Here is a 22615-nt window from a genome sequence, read left to right on the forward strand (position 1 = left end):
CATGAAACTCTACTCAATATTGTGTAATGACTTATTTGGGAAAAGAATCTAAAAAAAGAGTAGACATATGTACAAGTATAACTGATCCACTCTGCTGTAGAGCAGAACAAAACACTGTTAAGTCAACTATGATAAAAATTTATTTTAAAATGAAATAAAACATACAAAAAATAGAAAAATTATTTGTGCTAAGAATGCTATGAAAGTCAATGTGAATCTTCCCTCTAGTCAAATAAAAGGCCACGAGAAAAACACAAGTCTTCAGCCAAGGTTAACAACAGCAACACTGGTTTTCACACAATATATAAATAATAATTTTGCGAATTATCTGATGAATAATTTCATCTAGGACTCAGAGTGGTGCTTTGAAGAGCTATGCCTTTCAGAGAATTTCATAATCCTCAAAAGAAGAAACTTGAAAAGTGACAATCTCACTATAGTCAATGCTCAGTGACTAGCCAGGCCGATCAAAACCATCCCTTCTGTGATAACCCAATCCAAAGCTGCCAACAGCCCTCTGCTATATTCTTACAACAAGGACTGAATTACCCTTCCTCATCCTGGCCCTGCGAATGGTAAAGACCTTTAAGCCAAAGTCTGTCACCATTTTTTTTTTTCCTCTTCCCACCAACTAGACAGCAGTGGCATTAGAAACAGAAAGAGATGGCACCAGGAACAGGATGAAATGAGAATACAAATATATTAGATAGGAGGGCAGTGAAGGAGGAGTGCTTTAGCTCTTGAGGAACAATATAATGCTGTAACTTTTCATAAAATAAGACATGCTTATAAAATTTAACAACAAAATATGCATTCCAGGAATATTTTTTACATTATTCAAAATGGTTTCCCATCTACTAGCATAGCTAATTAAGGACTATACTAAAACTACATTATATCAGAAATGAAATTCTTCTGGAAGCACATAATTGTCCAAAACTGTATTTTTAAAAAATCTTGCTGATATGTTCTTTATTCTAGAATATAGGCAGAAGATGCTGTTTTTTTTTTTCTGTACTTGGCCATTAGATATTTTTATTTTAACTAATGAGATTCTAATAAGAAACTGTTTGAATTTCATTTCTGATTTCAATGTTGATACTTTTAAAAAATGTAGGTTTTATATCATACCTATCCTTGATCTGTCTGGCAGCCTTGGAGCAAATCAGGGAGAAGAGAAAGAAGGCAGTTAGTGCTTTTCATGCAAGTTTCAATGGCAGTGACATGCAAGAAAAGTTAGGATAAAATCCCTGGAACAGATTAGTTCTTTTTCACCAAAACAAATTTCCTATAATTTGTACAGTTCATGTCAGCTTGCACAATGTGATGTTAGAACTATAGAAAATCTGGTCCCCATATAAAGATATATCACCTTAAAATAAGGAGGAAAATTTAACACTTCAAACTAATTTCAGATGACTGTAAATTTTTTTTCTTACCTTAAGATTATCAACACACACCAGTGTGTTTCATTCACACCTTCATTCAGTCTGATACTCTTCAACTAGAACACTCAATCTCCTTCATGGGGCACACATTTCTATGCATTCTGATGGTTTCTTATATATTTCAAATCTGCTCTCCAAATTTTCTTCAGAGATCTCTTTCACCACTTCATAATGGTTGTTCCAAGCTTTCTCTATTTGCCTCCACATGGGCAAGGACTTTGTATTCCTAGAGCTTGCCTGCTAACATATAAAACTAGGCTGCAGTTCTACAACCCTTTACCCCAAAGAATGAAGCTGTAATGGCAAAAATTCAGATAAGGAGAAACCAAAGAAACACTTGCAGCAATGGGTCTTTCCCTCAGATGACTTCATAAAAGCTGCCAACTTAAACCTACACTACTTAAGATATCTTTTTTTCTTTTTTTGAGAATCCTAGCACAAATTTAGGAAGAGTGCACAGCTATTTTTTGGTACTGTACATCTAAGAAAAATGATGAAAAATATAGGCAATGCTATCCCCTTTAAATCTACACACCATATAATAGATCCAACAAAAGTTTTTCCCTACACTGAGCAGCATAATTAAAAACACATCTGATGTAGAAGATGGCTGTTATGCCTGAAACTCTATCCCCAGTGTCTAGCATAAAGCTTGGCACATGGTAATAGTTAACAATTACTCAATTTAATTAAACATTAATTAGACGTATACAGCAATGCTTCTTCTTTTCTTCAGTTCTAATATTCTTACTTGGTACTGGTCATTTTTATACCTAATCTAAAATATTCTGGTCTGCATACCTGTCTACCACTTTACCACTGAGCCACCTGGGAATATTTTAGATAATTTCACAATGTCAGAAACAAAAAGAACTGAAATTTAGAAGATGAGCACATCACACAGTTTCAGCACTACCGTAATCAATTCCATGACACTGTATCCTAATCAGGCTTCCCTGGTGGCTCAGTGGTAAAGAATCCACCTGCCAAGGCAAGAGACATGGATTCAATCCCTGGGTCAAGAAGATCCCATGAAGGAGTAAATGGCAACTCACTCCAGTATCCTTGCCTGGAGAATCCCACAGACAGAGGAGACTGGCCAGCTATAATCCATGGGGTCGCAACGAGTCAGACACAACTTAGCAACTAAGCACACAAACATTTTAACAATCTAATTCTCTGAAATAGAGGCTGAAATGCAAAGGGACAGCAAGGGAAAAGTTAGTTAAAATCAGAGCATTGATAAACAGCAACAGAAAATAAAAATATACCTGTTTATGAACCATAACTGCTGTGAGAAAAATATACTAACATTGAATGTAGCAAAGGCTAGATGTCAATTTCACACTTTCCAGAGATTTATCTTTTTTTTTGATTTGCAGTAAAGACCAATAGAATTCCCAGTAAAAACGTTAATGCCATACAACACTGAGGAAACTTTTCAAGTTTTGTCTATACATTCACACTTTCATACTTCATATTTTCCTATTAGATTTGGGGCAGATAATGTTATAAAGTTTTATTGAGAGAATCTGAAAATGACTAGGGGGCAAATATTTAATATTTTTTACATTATATGATTGAGACTTCTACCTTCACCCCAAAAATACCATATTAAGAAATAATAATATGGCAAATGACGGGAGCTCAGTCAGAGAGTAAATAAGAGATAGTTTCAAGGTACTATTTTCCCTTAGACAAAAAAATCAGATTAAAAAAAAAACTGCATAATGGTTGATTCCAAACATAAGAAGTTTTATATTTTCTATTCAAATTTTTGGGCTTCCCTGGTGGCTCAGCTGGTAAACAATCCACCTGCAATGTGGGAGACTTGGGTTCAATCCCTGGGTTGGGAAGATCTCCTGGATTCCAAACATCAGAAGTTTTATGTTTTCTATACATGTATTTATCTATTTATAAAGAGCACTATTTTAAAAAAACATAATAATTTAAAAGCCTTCACAAAACCCTAGTAAATAACTTGAAATAAATTTTGCATCTCATACTGCATGCACCTATACTCTATGATTATTAGACACATATATATAACAGGAGATTACATTTCTATAAACACACATAAGAAGTAAAGGTGAAAAAGCATAGTTCTTAACAAGTACAGTTCTTAAAAAACATTTCTGTGGATTTTTTTTAGATTTTAGGGTGTTTTGTTTTTTTTTTGGCCATGCCATGTGGCATGCAAAAATCTTAGTTCCCCAACCAGGGGATGAAACTGTGCCCCCTGTACTGAGAACATGGCATCTTAACATGGCATCCCTGGAATGCCAGGGAAGTCCCTATTCTTAAACACTCAGAATTGTTTTTAAGCTGCCTTCATAACTGAAACTTTCATGCCTTTTTTGGGGGGAGGGGGCACACTGAGCAGCTTGCAGGGTCTTAACTCACTAACCAGGGATTGAACCCGTGTGCCCTTCATGCTTTCGTTGATGGTCCTCTTTCCTGGAATTCCTGACTGCAGCTCACAGAAGGCGCTCCTGCCAATACTACTTGTGCTCCATTGAAAATACTGAGTGAGCTTCCACCACTCTCGTTATTTGTTCCTCCCAGTGGTCAGAGACTGACACTTGCTGAACAATATTCAAAAGGTGAGTTACTCTAAGTCAAAACTGGGAAATACACAAAATCCTTTCTCCCTTTTCACCTGCGATCAAATCCAGAAGACTATTTCCCTTTCACCTTATTCTGTACTTTTTTCTCCATTGTAGGCATTTGTGGGCAGGTAACCATTCCCTCCCTCCTCGTCTGACAACTGAGTTATGTGTGGCAAGATTGTGATGAAGTGGTTGGTGAGTTATACTGACTTGGAAATTGTCCCACAAACTCAGCTCTTTTCATAGGTAGGATTCAAGTTCTAAATTCAGGGGAGAGCAGGAGTTGGTAGGAATACTAGTTTTGCTAAGGGATCCATGCAGTGTTCTGCAGGCCAGTTATTAGCAGAAAAACTGAGTCTGATGAGGCTTTGGCTACTTGTTCATCCAGAACTCAATTGCTGATGAGCTTTCTGCATACATTTATTATCAGCCAAACTTCCAACAACTAAAAAAATTAGTGAAAATTTGTTCTAAAATCCTTTTTCATTTGTGCTAGTTTTACTTGTTCTCTTTCAGACTATCTAATGCTGGCAAATGCTGGCAAATAGCAGTTTTGTATTCAATTCTCATACTGGTGTATTGCAACATGATCACTTAAATATTAGCATATAAAGTACTCTTTTTGAAGATAATGAAATCTAAAAAGAATCATGGCCTGGATTTCAGCCTATAATATTTTTTGTCTCCAGAAGTTATTCATATTAATCTTATCTGGTAGAGCTCAGCTGATAAAGAATTCGCCTGCAATGCAGGAGATCCTGGTTCAATTTCTGGGTCAGGAAGATCCCCTGGAGAAGGGATAGGCTACCCACTCCAGTACTCTTGGGCTTCCCTGGTGGCTCTGATAGTAAAGAATCTGCCTGCAATGAAGGAGACCTGGGTTCGATCTCTGGGTTGGGAAGATACCCTGGAGGAGGGCATGGCAACGTACTCCAGTATTCTTGCCTGGAGAATCCCCATGGACAGAGGAGTCTGGTGGGCTAAAGTCCATGTGGTCACAAAGAGTTGGACATGACTGAGCAACTCAGCACAGCCATCACTTTAATATGAGATATTCATAAACAAGATACCTTAAAAGAATTGTTTCCAAATATCTAACAACATACTGCTAGTCCATTAATTAATCTTCCAAGTCATCTTTCCCTATCCTGTCAGCAATTAGGAATCTGAGGCAAGTATGAGTCCATGCAGTTGGCAGGAAAGTGAATTTAGTTTTTGACTTGGAACAAACAATTATCTGGATACTATTTGGATATACTAAGAAAATAATTGCAAGCAACTTTCAGTTAAGCATTTTTCTTGAACAATAAACTCCGATTTCTGTCAAGGAAACACTGACAAATAATTCATTTCACCACATCTTCAAAGGGTTCAAGCTACTAGGCAGTACTGCAAAATGCTGGAAGACAAGACCAAAATAGTAAGAAAAGTAGCACATGAAGAAAATATATTTAGACCACAAGGTGATTTATTTTATCAAAACCTTTCCAATTTACAGTAAACTGGAAACAAGTTTTAACAAAGCTGGAAAGAACAAAGGAGAGGGCAAGAGAGAACAGCATCTTTTGAGAGGAAGAGGAAAGAAGGACTCTGAAAATGTCAATGGAAAGAGAAACTTGAGAGAAACAAACTGTGATTAGTGTTTCTAAGCATTAGGTCCTACTTAAACTCAACTGGATTCAAGCTATTTTTGAGTACCATGTCCACATTTTATAGTTCTCTTGTCTTTTTCCTCTCTCTCCGGCACTCAGCTGTGAATTCTTGCTGCTACGATTATGCCTATCATTAACAGCTGCCCTAGTCCACTAGAAGGAGAATCTGTTGACAACTAAGAAACAAAAAGGGGAAAAAAACCCTAAAAACTCAGTAGCACCATGTACATATTAATAACAGATTCTGAGAAACCATCACAATGAGAAGATACTAAGTCTTGCTCATGAACTGTATGACATTGCTTCTGCTGACTCAAACATCTTTTGCTTTCTGCATGTTTTTGGCTATGTTCCAGATATTCGAAGTTATCACGTAAATGCACTCTGACTAGGTGATGTAAATATACTTTTAAAATAATTTAAAGTATGATACAATTCCCTCATAAATCCTGTACATAAGTCTTACAAAGTACTATGATGAACTTTCTTATAACCCACATCCAAATTTAAGAATGAATTAGTTAACTGGTTTATGGCAAAAGAACTCTAATTCATTCTATCAAAAGGAATTAATTTTTAAATTTCATTTTCAAGATGTAGAGATATAAGTCAGCAAATGTTATCTTCTCAAGGAAGTCTTTTCTTAAAGTTCATAGAAAAATCATAAAATTAAATCACTGGTGGGCACAAGTGGATTATAAAGCCACCTTTCTAACAATAAAACAGTTCACTATATAGTCCACAAAGACCAAGAAAATATTAAACTTAAATATCTTATCTTGATAACACTACTTCACAGTACATATTTTACTAATTACGTCACTTAATTTCATACTCTTTCGCATCATTTTCTGTGTAGTCTACATACTTATTCTACATAAAAGAGTAGATGTGATTTGATAAATTGATACTCGTTTAAAAATGACTATACTTAAGACTTAGAATCTAGAATTAAGAATCTCTTATCAAACACCAGATTACAACATCAGCAGTCTTCTTGCTCTACTATTTATATCTCTGTATCAAATATACCCTATGCTGCTGGTGCTGCTAAGTCGCTGCAGTCGTGTCCGACTCTGTGAGACCCCATAGACAGCAGCCCACCAGGCTTCTCCGTCCCTGGGATTCTCCAGGCAAGAACACTGGAGTGGGTTGCCATTTCCTTCTCCAATGCATGAAAGTGAAAAGTGAAAGTGAAGTCGCCTAGTCATGTCCAACTCTTAGCGACCCCATGGACTGCAGCCCACCAGGCTCCTCTGTCCATGGGATTTTCCAGGAAAGAGTACTGGAGTGGGGTGCCATTGCCTTCTCCAAATATACCCTATAAGGACATACATTTTCATATTTCAATAAAGCATTCTTAAACAGTAGGACATTTAATACAAACTTAGTAAGAAATTTCACAGTGCTCTCATATGCATTAAGTGATGATGTTTTCCCAATCAGCTCAGTGAAAGGAACACAATATAGATTTTTAAGAATGTTATTACCAATACCAATCTTTTTTCATTAGCCATAAAATGTTTATAACAAAGGTATGATTCAGCTAAAGCATACCTTTAAAATAAAGGGGGGATGTAACTTAAAAAAAGAGTAACTTCATTCATCTGAATTGAGCATTAAAATTTAAATAACTAATTAATTTGTTCACGGCCCCAATGACACATACTTCTAAGCATACGCTTTGGAATACATGAACAGCTAGCATTTTACTTAACAAATTCCAAACCTTTTCTAGTATTAGAAATGACTGAATGAATTCAAAATTAAATGGGGAAATATCATTTTCTTTTAAACAGAACTATCCTTTTTAAGTGGATTAGTCTTATTTTTTGGGTACCTTTGAAAATTCTTCAGGTTCCTTTATATCTAATGATCTTGTTGCAAATTCTAGTAGTTCTTCTGAGTTCTCCAGGGCATTATTACATTGACTAAGTTGACTCTAAAAATAAAAATAATAATAATCATAAATCACTAAAACAGAATTTCCTATGATCAGAATCTTAAATGAACGTTATACTCTTAATAGCAATAATCAAATAAACATATTTTAGAGAGGTACTGAAGGTAATCACTAGCCATATATATAATAAATTTTAATTATCTTAAACCATCCAGAACAGCTTAATTGCATACAGATAAAGGTATACTCATCATTTAAAAATACAAAAGAAAACAAAGCAATTATAAATAGCTGGGGTCAAATTTATTTAAAGATTCTTCCAATCAGGGAGCCAGAAAACTATCAATGATTTAAATTATCAAAATAATCTATCTGTAGACAACATCCTCTATAACGGAGACTAAATTTCTAGATATTTAACTAAGCTAAAATGTATGAATCAAGTTACAGGTACATTCAGTTGAACACAATCTCAGTACTCCATTTATCACATTACTCAGGTAAAACATACTCCTGTAAAGGCTAATTTACAGCTTCCAAAACTGTATAACACAGAAGTCACAAATTCAAGTGTCTAGATTTCAAAAAAAAAGTCAAACATAAACAAAAAGTAGTAACTGTTACAGTGACGTGCTGTATATATAATGATGTGTTAATTTCACCTAACACGATCTTTCTTATTCAGTTCTCTTCTCTCTCAGCCTCTCTCCCTCACTTTACCGTTTGTAGTTTGAAACTAAGCTATGTGAAAATATTGTTAGTGATACCTTTAAACAAAGAAACAAACACATCTCTAAGCTTTTTGGGCTCCAAAATCACTACAGATGGTGACTGCAGCCATGAAATTAAAAGACGCTTGCTCCTTGGAAGGAAAGTTATGACCAACCTAGATAGCATATTCAAAAGCAGAGACATTACTCTGTCAACAAAGGTCTGTCTAGTCAAGGCTATGGTTTTTCCTGTGGTCATGTATGGATGTGAGAGTTGGACTGTGAAGAATGCTGAGTGCCAAAGAATTGATGCTTTTGAACTGTGGTGTTGGAGAAGACTCTTGAGAGTCCCTTGGACTGCAAGGAGATCCAACCAGTCCATTCTGAAGGAGATCAGCCCTGGGATTTCTTTGGAAGGAATGATGCTAAAGCTGAAACTCCAGTACTTTGGCCACCTCATGTGAAGAGTTGACTCACTGGAAAAGACTCTGATGCTGGGAGGGATTAGGGGCAGGAGAAGAAGGGGACGACAGAGGATGAGATGGCTGGATGGCATCACTGACTCGATGGACGTGCGTCTGAGTGAACTCCAGGAGTTGGTGATGGACAGGGAGGCCTGGTGTGCTGCGATTCATGGGGTCGCAAAGAGTCGGACACAACTGAGCGACTGAACTGAACTGAAGCTTTTAAATGTATCCAAGATTCTTCTTCAGATTATTTATTTATATGTATTTATTAACATCTATTCCATATTCAAATCTACTTCGTTTTCCCTTACAATACACACTAAAGATAAACTACATATGATTAAAATAGCAGAGAAAAAGCATGGGAGGGAGGAAGGAAGGCCGGAGATTAAGCAATTGAATGCTTAAAAGGTATTCCAAACTGGTGCTGTAAAGAAGGATCTGGGTTCAAGGCAAAACAGATACCTGCACAAGATGAATCATGGGTGAAACTTGAGGAGATGCTGAGTTTTCCTTTTTTCTCCAATCTTGTTTTTTAAATGAATGAATTTCTTACTTATTGAAATTTATGAATACTTTATGACTAAACTAATTACCCTTAAATGATTTAAGTACAGCTGGCTCTTGAATAACAAGGAGGTTAATCCACAAATGGGCTTCCCTGGTGGGGAAGAGTCAACCCTTCACATCTGGAGTTCTTCTGCATCTGCAGAGTCAACCAACCACAGACTGTGTGATACTGCAGGATTTCCTACTGAAAAATATCAGCGTATAAGTGGATCCTCACAGTTCAAACCCATGTTGTTAACTGTAATATAACCCCTACCTCCTAAATATAAATAAGAAATCTCAACCAAGAAGACCAGGCAAACTTGAAAGGGAATTTAATTAACCCTTGGAAGTTGTGTGTATATAGCCTGTTTGTAAAACAAAGAGAACATCTGTATTTCTCCACAGCTTTCAGATTCTCAAAGACATCATAACCAAAATCAATACACAAAAATCAGTTGCACTTCTATAGATGAACAATCCAAGAAGGAAATTAAAAAAAAATACCATTTATAGTAGCATCAAAAAGAATGAAATTCTTTGGAATAAACTTAATCAAGGAGTAAAAGACCTATTCACTGAATCCTACAAAACGTTGCTAAAAGAAATTAAAGACACAAATAAATGGGAAAACACAGCTTATGATTATGGGTTGGAAGACTTAATATGATCAATTCTATTATCCAAAGCAATCTACAAATTCAATGCAAACACTATCAAAATTTCAATGTATACCCATGTCTACTGCACCATTACTCACAAAAGCCAAGAGATGGAGGCAGCCCAAATGTCCACAGACAGATATATAGATAAAGAAAATGTGGTAAATATATACAAGGGAATATTATTCAGTCAAAAAAGAGAAGGAAATCCTGGCACATGCTACAAAATGGGTGAACGTTGAGGACATTATGCTGAGTGAAATAAGCCAGACACCAAAGGGACAAATACTGTACGAGTCCACTTATATGAGACGTCTACAGTAGTCAGGATCCTGAAAACACAACACAAGGGTGGATGCCAGGCAGTGGGTGAAGGGGCACGTGGAGAGTTGTTCAATGGGTATAGAGTTGCAGTTCTGCAAGTCGAAAAAGTCCTAGAGACACATTACACAACAAAGTGAATATACTTAATACTACTGTATATTTTAAAACAGTTAAGAGGGTAAATCTTAAGTTTTTTTATCACAATTTTAACAAAATGGTATCTATGACCAATATGAAATTAATCACTCTTCTATAAAAGTACAGTTATACACAAAAACTCACTAATTTTTGCTTTTAATCAACCAAGCATTATACAGACTAAACTTATTCATATTTAAATCGTTGTATGATCTCACCTGTAACTCTTGTGATTTACGCGCTTGTTCCTGCTTAATACTGTTAATCATGCTTTCCTTTACCTCATCCAATATGGAGTATAAACTGTCAAATTCTTCATCTAATTCTGAAAGTATGTTAGAAGAATTTTCCTGTTTAATAAACGAATAAAACAAATTATTTTACTTAAGAGCTATTAAACACTAAAAAACTAAAAGATACAGTGCTTATTAAAGCAGAGAATAAATTCATACTATGAACTACCATAGCCTAACATCATAAAATAATTAAAATTCTAATATTTGACATAAGGTTTTAAAAACATATCAATCCAAGAAGCTGGCTGCACCAATCCTGATAGTTCTACTTCAGCAATGCAGCCTTTCATGAACTAGCCCACACCATCTCCTCACTTTTATAAGACTGTTTCCACAGGACAAGGTGAAAGGTTGTTTTAAGGCTGTCAACTTTGTCCTGACCTTTGGGCTCTAAGGCAGGCCCTAAGCCAGTGGTTTACAACCTTTGGTGTGCATGAGAATCATCAGTGAAGCAGATTTTAATAAAATATTCCAAAGACTTTGATTCTGTAACTCTGAGGAATAGTTTGGGCATATAGGGTTGCGGCTGGTTTTGCACAAAGTTTTAAATCTCTCAGATTGTCTAAAACACTGCATTTACACAAGATAAGCAGAATTAAAAGACTAAGTAATCTTTATTGGGTTCGAAGAAAAAGATCAAACACTGAATTCTGGTGCCAGAAGGAACCTCAGAAATCATCTACTGACTAGAATTTATAGTCAAACTTCTAAATTTTACAAACGAAAATACAGACTTGCCCAAAGCCCCACACCTATTTATTAGTGGCAGAACCAATACAGCATTTCAAACTGTCACCCTCCCAGAGTTCCTCACTGCCTCATTAAGCAAGATGCTTCTATTTCAAGAAGAAATAAGAAAATATCTGTGAAACCTCTAGATAAGCAATATCCATACTTGCAACAAGTATGAGGCAGAAGAAATTATCTTAAAGTACTGTTCGACATAGACAAATCATTCAACTAAGAGAAGTGAAACCGGCACTGGTTTACAGAACTAATACAGAAAATCTACTATAATATTACAATCCAAATTTTTGCTTATAATGTTTATAAAACCAGACATGATCTCACTAGAGGCTTACAAAAGTGGTGTTAATCATTTTACTCTCTTTTATACAGTAGTAAGAACATGATTTGGAGGAAGAAATGTGCAGTTTGGAAGGCAGAAGAACTAAGTCAAATTCCACACTAATGACTCAGTAAAAGTGTGACATTGGACAAGCCACTTAAACTCCTGGACCTTAGTTCTTCCATCTATAAAAAGGAACTGGCCTACTCTTTTCCCTCTCAGTGACCAACTGGCATATCCTTAGAGTCTCCTGCCCACTACAACTTACATTCCCATCTTCAATGACAAGGGTGTAGTTTAATTCACCTCTATTTCTTTTTCTGGATGCTAAAGTAAAGTCCGAATAATTTGTCAATCAGAAAAAATAGTAAGAGCTAGCTCTATCTTAAGGCATCTTTTTCCAGATTTCAAATATGATTCTCTTGTCCACAGGCCAAGAGTTTTAGAACCACTAGTTTTGCTTATTTAAAGAAACTGGATTAGTGGATTCTAATAAAATACTTTGAGACAAAGATAGTTAGAGTGGTAAAGATTATAATCAACTAACTTCAATCACAGCAAATTCAGAAGAAAAGAAAACATAAGACCATAGGTTTAACAAGCAAAGAGCTTGGCAATTAACTAGGTTGAACCAAACAAAAACCATAGGAAAGGATACACTGTCTACAAGGGTCTTGGAAATCTTCTATTAATACGTTTATCTTACAAAGAAATGACCCTTAAATTAATTAAGGTGCATTCACAGAAAAGCACCACCAGCTTATCTTAAGGTCCCTTCCACAATCAACATGTGATTATTTACAGTACGGATTACCCACCTAAACCTGGGATCATTTCCGTAAGTACTCCCCTCTCTTCTCATTGGGCACTTTATCTTTTGTGTTTTGCTTTCATCTAGTTCTGCAAGTGGACCTCTTACTATTTACATCTTCCTTCTATTATTTACCGTAAAAGAAATGTTTAGCTTCCCAGTACTTTTGGAAAGGTATGATTTGCTCTTACTTGGGATTAGAAAATACAAACATGAAATGGAAAGGAACAAAAGTGAGCATTATAATATTCCTACCAATTACTATTCCAGAGTTTTCTTCTTCCCTAATATTTGATCTTTCTATAGAGAATCTGGGACTAGCAAATGAAGCATTTTTTTCCATCTGCCATTAAAAAAAACTGCTCTCATCTTCATTAGTTTATAATCTAGAGTTAATGGTATATATTTATATTTATGATTCCACCCAACAATCATTCACTGTGATATATTCACACAAATTTTTCTAAACAGATTCATACCTGAACTCCTTTTAGTGTTTGGTTTAGTGTATCAATAAAGTTCTGAATTTCATCATTTTTATTTGCCAGAGTTGAAATGATCCTTTGCAGAGCTTCCTAGGATAAAAAATTTTTAACATTATGATATTTTATTAAAAGAGAATTATAAACTTCACTACAACAATTGTCTTTTAAAAAAATCTCTGAATATCAGAGCATATTATGTAACAAACAGGAGCAATGTAAAACTGCGCATTGTTCAAAGGCTATAATTACAAAAGATGGCATACATACTGGTTGTTTTAAAACCTCTTATCCCTACAGCACAACCATACCTTTCACCACCGTACCTTTCACACTACACATGAACAATATTATTTAGTCACCACCATACCTTTCATATTATAGATGACCAGCATTATTTAATATAAAGACTGTAAGTCATAAGACCATGGCAAATGAGTAAAATCAAATTCTTAAACGACGCAAAAATATATGAAACTTCTAATCAACATCAGGATATAGGAGTAAACGTTGAGACACTGAAATTTGACATTTATAAAAATTAAATCTTACAAATATAAAAGTAGATAATAAATTTGCATTTAAAATTACATTTACCAATACAATATTGCAACTATCCTCCAATTAAAAACATTTTTAAAATTACAACATTCATGGAAATATTTACAGATGATATAGAACCATAATAAATAAGGCAGATAATTTCAGTAGCAAATACCTCAGACTTTGATAATGCTTCCTATTATAATAGAACACTCTATTTAATTTTCTCATCTCTGTAGTTCAGTGTTGTCCAATAAAATTTCCTGCTATGATGGAAATACTCCATATGTGTCAATAAAAGTGAAAGGGAAAAAAACACAGAAACCTAGGCCATCATTAGTTAGTCAGTTAGTTTAGTCAATCAGTCGTGTCCAACTCTTTGCGACCCCATGGATGCAGCACACCAGGCCTCCTTGTCCATTACCAACTCCCGGAGTTTACTCAAACTCATGTCCATTGACTCGGTGATGCCATCCAACCATCTAATCCTCTGTCATCCTGTTCTCCTTCTGCCTTCAATCTTTCCCAGCTTCAGGGTCTTTTCAACTGAGTCAGTTCTTCACATCAGGTGGCCAAAGTATTGGAATTTCAGCTTCAGCATCAGTCCTTCCAATGAATATTCAGAACTAATTTCCTTTAAGATGGACCGGTTGGATCTCCTTGCCGTCCAAGGGACTCTCAAGAGTCTTCTCCAACACCACAGTTCAACAGCATCAATTCTCCGGTGCTCAGCTTTCTTTATAGTCCAAATTTCACATCCATACATGACTACTAGAAAAACCATAGCTTTGACTAGACGGACCTCTGTTGGTAAAGTGATGTCTCTGCTTTTTAATATGGTGTCTAGGTTGATCATAGCTTTTCTTCTAAGGAGCAAGCATCTTTTAATTTCATGGCTGCACACCATCTGCAGTGATTTTGGAGCCCAGAAAAATAAAGTCACCCACTGTTTCCCCATCTATGTCCCATGAAGTGATGGGACCAGATGCCATAATCTTCGTTTTCTGAATGTTGAGTTTTAAGCCATTTTTTCACTCTCCGCTTTCACTTTCATCAAGAGGCTCTTTAGTTCTTCTTCACTTTCTGCCATAAGGGTGGTGTCATCTGCGTATCTGAGGTTATTGATATTTCTCCCAGCAATCCTGATTCCAGCTTGTGCTTCATCCAGCCCAGCGTTTCTCATGATGTACTCTGCATATAAGTTAAATAAGCAGGGTGACAATATACAGCCTTGACGTACTCCTTTCCCTATTTGGAAACTACCAACACAATTGCACTCGTCTCACACGCTAGTAAAGTAATGCTAAAAACTCTCCAAGCCAAGCTTCAACAATATGTGAACAGTGAACTTTCAGATGTTCAAGCTGGTTTTAGAAAGGGCAGAGGAACCAGAAATCAAATTGCCAACATCCGCTGGATCATGGAAAAAGCAAGAGAGTTCCAGATAAACATCTATTTCTGCTTTCCTGACTATGCCAAAGGCTTTGACTGTGTGGATTACAATAAACTGTGGAAAATTCTGAAAGAGATGGGAATACCAGACCATCTGACCTGCCTCTTAAGAAATCTGTATGCAGGTCAGGAAGCAACAGTTAGAACTGGACATGGAACAAGACTGGTTCCAAACAGGGAAAGGAGTATCTCAAGGCCATCATTACAGTCTTTCATTTGTGCTCTGCGTGCAGTCATCAACTACAGTAGATTTTACCTCTGAACTAACTCTGGGTAGCTATTTCCTTCTCCACAGGAGCTTTCCAACCCAGGGCTCGAACCCAGGGCTCCAGGCCCTAAAACTCTGTAATCACTACTACAAGTCAGTATCATACCTCGATTTATACCTTTGCAAAATTTCTTAACTGGCCTCTGATCCATTTTTTCTCCCCCATAAACAGTTCCCTATATTGCAGCTAGAATAGTAAGTTAAGCATCACTCTTCCTGATCAATCATCTTGCCTAAGTCCTTTGATAAAATTAAAATCTTTTAACATGAGCTGTTAACATGACCTTAAACATGACCTTACATAATCCGTGAGACCCTGTATGATCTCCCTATTGCCTACTTCACCTATTTCAATTCACATCACACTTTCTCTCTATTGCTGTATTCCAGCTTCAGGAGCCTGCCGTGACTGTCTCTAATAGGCCTTGCTTCCCACCTGGGAACCCTCACATTTATCAGCTTCTTCACTTATAACCACTGTTCTAAAACATATACATGATTTATTGTTAATACAAGTTCCAAAAGCATAGAATGTGCCCATTCTATGTATCTATACATACATGCTTGCTTCATTTATTTCCAAAGCCCGACGGTGAAGAAGGGCAAAGACAGCTTTTAGCTGGGACTCTCTCAATCTAACAGGATGCTGACAAGGATCTCTCAGACTTCATTTTAGGTTTCAAGCCTCCCATTACCCTCCAAACACTGATAAAGTGATAAAGATGGATAAAGGCAATATAAATTATCTGAAGTTTATCTAAATAATACTGAATATAATTGATCTTAGTGGCCATGACTAAAAGTTTTGGGTGATACAGGTCTGAATATATGCTTTGACAAATACAAATTCTGCTGGGTCACAGTAAAATATATAGAACATCATGTCTCCAGAGGCAGTATGCACAGGTAATCTCAGCCATTATCCTTTGATCACACACCAAAAGCACCAGGATTTTGGGGAAAAAAAAAAAAACCTACTCTCAGAATTAAGCCTCTCAACTACTTGACTATGGAATTAGGCTAAGGTAACTGCCATGCTAACAAAAAAAGGGTGGGGGGTACACACCCCAGCCAAGCACTACTGCTATGGAATGGCTCAAACTAGCCTGGGATGTACAAGGCATGAGGCACCCATCATCAAAGAACAGCTTAAAGTTATGCTTATAGTCCCTAGAAATCATGTGAAGTAAAAGCACAATCAATTGACTACGAGCAAAATAATAACTAACACAGGCTGCCCTGGTGGCTCAGACGGTAAAGCATCTGCCTGCAATGCGGGAGACCCAGGTTTGATCCCTGGGTTGGGAAGATCCCCTGGAGAAGGAAATGGCAACCCACTCCAGTACTCTTGTCTGGAAAACTCCATGGATGTAGGAGCCTGGTAGGCTACAGTCCATGGGGTCACAAAGAGTCGGACACAACTGAGCAACTTCACCACTTTATACTCTTAAAGGCCAAGCACTATCTTAGGCTCTTTACAAAAATTTGTTTAATCCTGTCAAGAATCCTATGAGGCAGGATACTTGGTTATTCCCATTTTCCAATTCAGAAGCTGAGGTATAAAGTGGGTAGCTAACTTGCCCGGGACCTCAAGAGTTAGTATGTGGCAGAACCAGAATTCAAATCACAACAGTCTGCCTTGTGAGTCTGTGCTCTTAACAATTAACACTATACTACCTAAAAACAAAGGTCAGAGGTTCATGTAAAGAAGGTCAGAACATCTAAGGACACTGAAAGGACTTAAGATGGTCTTTAAAACTGCAAAAAATTAAGAATGATCAAGAGGTTGTAACCTTTGTTACAGGAAGGGGGACCCCTTCCAGGGCTCGAAACTGGGCTCTTGTCTAACACTCAGAAATGAATTGTCCGAAGAGACACATGTGCTGACAAAGCAAGAGATTTTATTGGGAAAGGGCACCTGAGTGGAGACCAGTAGGGTAAGGGAACCCAGGAGAACAGCTCTGCCACATGGCTCAAAGTCTTGGGTTTTATGGTGATGGGATTAGCTTCCAGGTTGTCTTTAGCCAATCATTCTGACTCAGAGTCCTTCCTGTGGCCCACGCCTTGTTCAGCCAAGAAGGATGCCAGACAGAAGGATTCTGGGAGGTGGTGGAACATGTGGTGTCTCCTTTTGATCTTTCCTGAACTCTTCCGGTTGATGGTGGCTTATTAGTTCCGTGTTCCTTACCAGGACCTCCTGTCAAAAAACGACTCATGCAGATGGTTACTATGGTGCCTGGCCAGTGTGGGCAGTTTCAGTCAGTGTACTTCCCCTAACACCATCTTGCCAAATAGAAGGGCAACAGTAACAGCTATTCTTACTATAGGCGTATCATCTTTTAAGTCTGAGAACATGATGACTTCACTATTTGAAATGGCATGATTCTACTGGCTTTACCTTAATATATGTGAATGTGATAAACTCAAATGTCTTAATTCTGCATTCAACAAAAAGCTTGGCCAACGTGGGCTACTTAACTGCAAACTATCCCGGGCAACAAGCCCCTGAAGTTTTGATGCAGAAACTTCTTATTCTTAGAACTAGTGGCAAAACACCAGTATATCCAGGCTTTCAGGCTATTCCGAATCCAAAAGCATCAATACCAAGTGGTCATGACTGGACACTGTGATAACTGGACACTGTGATCTATGGGTTTCCCACCAGGGTCTGCGTGGACCAGGAGAAAATTTCTGATTCAAATTCTACATTAATATTCCAGACAGTTGAGACACACAAACCTAGAACCACTGCAAATATCACTAATCAATCTACAATTTAAGGGGGCCAACAATTACTACAGCATTTCAGTTAGTATTCAGTAAGCACTGTGTGCCAGGCGGGCTTCCTGGTGGCTCAGCAGCAAAGAATCTGCTTGCCAATGCAGGAGATATGGGTTTGATCCCTGGGTCAGGAAGATCCCCTGGAGAACGAAATGGCTATCCACTTCAGTATTCTTGTCTGGAAAATCCCATGGACAGAGGAGCCTGGTGGGTCCATGGGGTCTCAAAAGAGTCAGACACAAGTCAGCAACTAAATAGCAACAACATGCCAGGCACTGAGGAAAGCTTCCAACGTGGACTACTTTTTAATCACCATGACAGAAAGTAGTCTTTGCATCTTCTGGTTGAAGAGAAGGTTAAAGGCTTCTTTGATCACACAGCTGTCAAATGGCAGTCACAATTCAAATCCAGAAAGCTACCTCGAGAGTCTGCACTTTTACACCACTCTAAGCTGTATACTTCCTGGCAGACTTCCCTGGTGACTCAGATGGTAAAGCGTCTGCCTACAACATAGGAGACCTGGGTTTGATCCCTGGGTCGGGAAGATCCCCTGGAGAAGGAAATGGCAACCCACTCCAGTATTCTTGCCTGGAAAATTCCATGGACGGAGGAGCCTGGTTGGCTACTGTCCATGGGGTTGCAAAAAGTTGGACATGACTGAGCGATTTCACTCACTTAAGCTGTATACACTGCAGATGATTGTACAAAAACAATCAGAGGGTTCCTGGAACCAGAGCAAAGGGATCAATGAAAATATCCTAATGCCACCAGGGATTATGCCACTTGTTTCACTCCACACCACAGAGCCCTCCTTTGACTTAGGTAATGAGCAGAAATCCAGAATGCTCTATCCAGTTGGTAAGTCAGACAAACAGAATCTTACCAGCTGACCACAGCTATGGCAACACATGACAAGAGTACTGTGCTCAAAGGTGAGCACGGTGCAAAGAGCTAAAAAAAGGGAATTATATATTGTTGAGGATTCAGGAATCTGATCATCATGCACGCTTAGTCTCTCAGTCATGTCCAACTCTTTGTGACCCAATGGACTGCAGCCCGCCAGACTCCTCTCCGTACATGGGATTCTCCAGGCAAGGATACTAGAGTGGGTTGCCATGCCCTCCTCCAGAGAATCTTCCCAACCCCAGGATCGAACTCAGGTCTCCTCCTGCATTGCAGGTGGATTCTTTACTGTCTGAGCCACCAGGGAGGAATCTGATTGTCAGAAATAGCTAACTGGGAAGCCATGCCCTGTATCGTTATAGTGAAACAGCTGGGATTACCACTTCTGTATATGGATATAACTGAGGTGATCCGCAGAAAAAATATCTAATAAAAGGCCTGGTGAGGAATGCTGTCTTTTCACCCTGAGCCCAATTATAAGATATCAGGGCAGAAGAAGAGATTCTCTCCCAACAAGGATTTGAGGAAATACAATGTGTCAGAGGCTGAAGAAGCCTCCCATTTTCAGTGACCTCTGAACTGACTGTTCTATCCTGTGAAATCCAGGAAGTGCACATTCAGCCAAGGAAACCAGGAATCCCAGCATCTAATTAAGGGAGGTGGGATAGAAGTAGAATGGGGGTACTCTCAGGTACTGCTCGGAGCAGTATAAACTGACAAAATCCTTCTAAAGGGTGATTTGGCAATACACATCAAAAGATATAAGCATATATACACAATGACTCACATTCCACTTCTATTAATTTATTCTAAGTTAAAGGGGAACTAATTAATTAAAGATACAAGTATTTTGTAAAGTTTAAAAATAAAATAAAATTTAAAAAGAAAAATAAAAGATACAAGTAGAGACCTGACAACAAAGATGTTCATCTTAGTGTTATTTATAATATTAAAAAGACCAACATAAATGTATGACAAAGGGTACTCATTAAAAATCAAGTAATATTAATACATCCATACTAAAAAAAATTGCTGAATCATTAAAAGTGCTGTAGAACAATATTAACATGGTAAAAGATACTTCACATATTAAGTGAGAGGCAAATTATAAATTACTATAAACAGCATAAAACTATAGCTTTTCTAAGTTTCTATATTCACAGTCAACAAGAGAGTCCGAAATGCAGTACTTGAGTGCAATCTCAAAAACAACAGAATGATCTCAGTTTGCTTTCAAGGCAAATCATTCAATAATCCAAGTCTATGCCCCAATCACTAATCCCGAAGAGGCTGAAGTTGAACAGTTCTATGAAGACCCACAAAACCTTCTAGAACTAACACCAAAACAAGATAACCTTTTCTCATAGGGGATTGGAATGCGAAAGTAGCAAGTCAAGAGATACCTGGAGTAACAGGCAAGTTTGGCCTTGGAGTACAAAATGAAGCAGGACAAAGGCTAATAGAGTTTTGCCAAGAGAATGCATTGGTCACAGCAAACACCCTCTTCCAACAACATAAGAGACTACTCTACAATGGACATCACCAGAGGGTCAATACCAAAATCAGATTGATTATATTCTTTGCAGCCAAAGATGGAAAAGCTCTATACAGTCAGCAAAAACAAGATCTGGAGCTCACTGTGACTCAGATCTTGACAGCTTATTACAAAATTCAGGCTTAAGTTGAAGAAAGAAGGGAAAACAACTAAGCCATTCAGGTATGACCTTAATCAAATCCCTTATGATTATACAGTGGAAGTGAGAAATAGATTCAAGGGATTAGATCTGGTAGATCTAATCAGGTGTGCCTGAAGAACTATGGACGAGGTTCACAACACTGTACAGGAGGAGGTGATCAAAACAATCCCCAAAGAAAAAATGCAAAAAGGCAAAATGGCTGTCTGAGGAGGCCTTACTAACAGCTGAGAAAAGAAGAGAAGCTAAAGGCAAAGGAGAAAGGGAAAGATATATCCAACTGACTGCAGACTTCCCGAGAATAGCAAGGAGTGATACAAAAGCCTTCTTAAGTGAACAATGCAAAGAAATAGAGGGGAAAACATTGAATGGGAAAGTCTAGAGACCTCTTCAAGAAAATTGGAGATACCAAAAGAACAAGTAACATTTCATGCAAAGATGGGCACAATAAAGGACAGAAATGGCAAGAACCTAACAGAAGCAGAAGCTATTAAGAAGAGGTGGCAAGAATACACAGAAGACCTATACAAAAAAGGTCTTAATGATCTGGATAGCCATGATGGTATGGTCACTCACCTAGAGCCAGACATCCTGGAATGTGAAGTCAAGAGGGCCTTGGGAAGCATCACTACAAAGCTAGTGGAGGTGATGGAATTCCAGCTAAGCTATTTAAAGTCCTAAAAGATGATGCTGTTAAAGTGCTGCACTCAATATGCCAGCAAATTTGGAAAACTCAGCAGTGGCCACAGGACTGGGATAGGTCAGTTTTCATTCCAATCCTAAAGAAAGGCAATGCCAAACAATGTTCAAATTGTGCTCATCTCACATGCTAGCAAGGTAATGCTTAAAATCCTTCTAGCTATGGCAAACCTAGACAGTGCATTAAAAAGCAGACATCACTTTGCCGACAAAGGTCCATATAGTCAAAGCTATGGTTTTGCCACTAGTCACGTAGGTAGGGGTGTGAGAGTTAGACCATAAAGAAGGCTTAGTACCGAAGAATGATGCTTTGGAACTGTGGTGTTGGAGAATACTCTTGAGAGTCCTTTGGACTGCAAACAGATCAAGCCAATCAATCCTAAAGGAAAACAACCCTGAATATTCATTCACTAGAAGGACTGAAGCTGAAGCTCCAATACTTTGGCCACCTGATGTGAATAGCCAACTCACTGGAAAAGATCCTGATGCTGGGAAAGACTGAGGGCAGGAGAAGAAAGGGGCAACAGAAGACGAGATGGCTGGATGGCATCACCAAGTCAACGGACATGAGTTTGAGCAAACTCCGGGAGATAGTAAAGGACCCGGAAAGCCTGGTGTGCTGCAGTCCATTGGGTTGCAAAGAGTTGGACACGACTGAGCGACTGACAACAACAATATGTATAAAAATACCCTGGAATATAACACACAGATAAATGAGTTAAAAGAAGTCATCTCTGGGTAGCAGGATAATGGGTGATTTTATTTTCATTTATCTATACTTCCTAATTCCTAATAAACCTGTATTAGTTATATTTATAATATAACAGAAGTGCACAGGCTGGCTCTGTTAATATTATTATAAATTAGTTCAAAATATGATTACCTATCATCAATGAATATCAATAACTGAGATCAGATTCTATCAGAGCCTTGTGACTGGGAAGAAGTGTCAACTGAGGATATAAAACATACAAAAAGAAAGCTGGAGGAAAAAATCCACTAACCTCAAAATACTGTCTACCCTAGGTTGGAGTGGAATATCTACTACATGGAATTCAATATATGTTTGTTGCATTAATAATTCTGCTTACTTTCAGCCAGGCACTGCAATGAACCATTGTCTTTAAAAATTTTTTTAAGTTTAACTGTAATTCT

At 37.6% G+C, this 22615-nt stretch overlaps 1 protein-coding gene across 2 annotated transcripts in view; it reads right to left on the reverse strand.

The window, feature by feature from the left end:
• Positions 1 to 22615, reverse strand: part of FSD1L (fibronectin type III and SPRY domain containing 1 like) — a 69009-nt gene that overhangs the window by 34339 nt on the left and 12055 nt on the right. For both annotated transcript variants that reach the window (XM_070375174.1, XM_070375172.1), the window contains exons 2-5: positions 13118 to 13213; positions 10681 to 10812; positions 7550 to 7651; positions 1132 to 1154 (exon numbers count right to left, since the gene is read on the reverse strand). In XM_070375174.1, the coding sequence (XP_070231275.1) occupies positions 1132 to 1154; positions 7550 to 7651; positions 10681 to 10812; positions 13118 to 13213 (353 nt within the window). The remainder of the gene's footprint in view (positions 1 to 1131; positions 1155 to 7549; positions 7652 to 10680; positions 10813 to 13117; positions 13214 to 22615) is intronic.

The sequence above is a fragment of the Bos mutus genome, chromosome 8 (genome assembly GCF_027580195.1).
Source record: "Bos mutus isolate GX-2022 chromosome 8, NWIPB_WYAK_1.1, whole genome shotgun sequence".
NCBI classification, from domain to species: Eukaryota; Metazoa; Chordata; class Mammalia; order Artiodactyla; family Bovidae; genus Bos; species Bos mutus.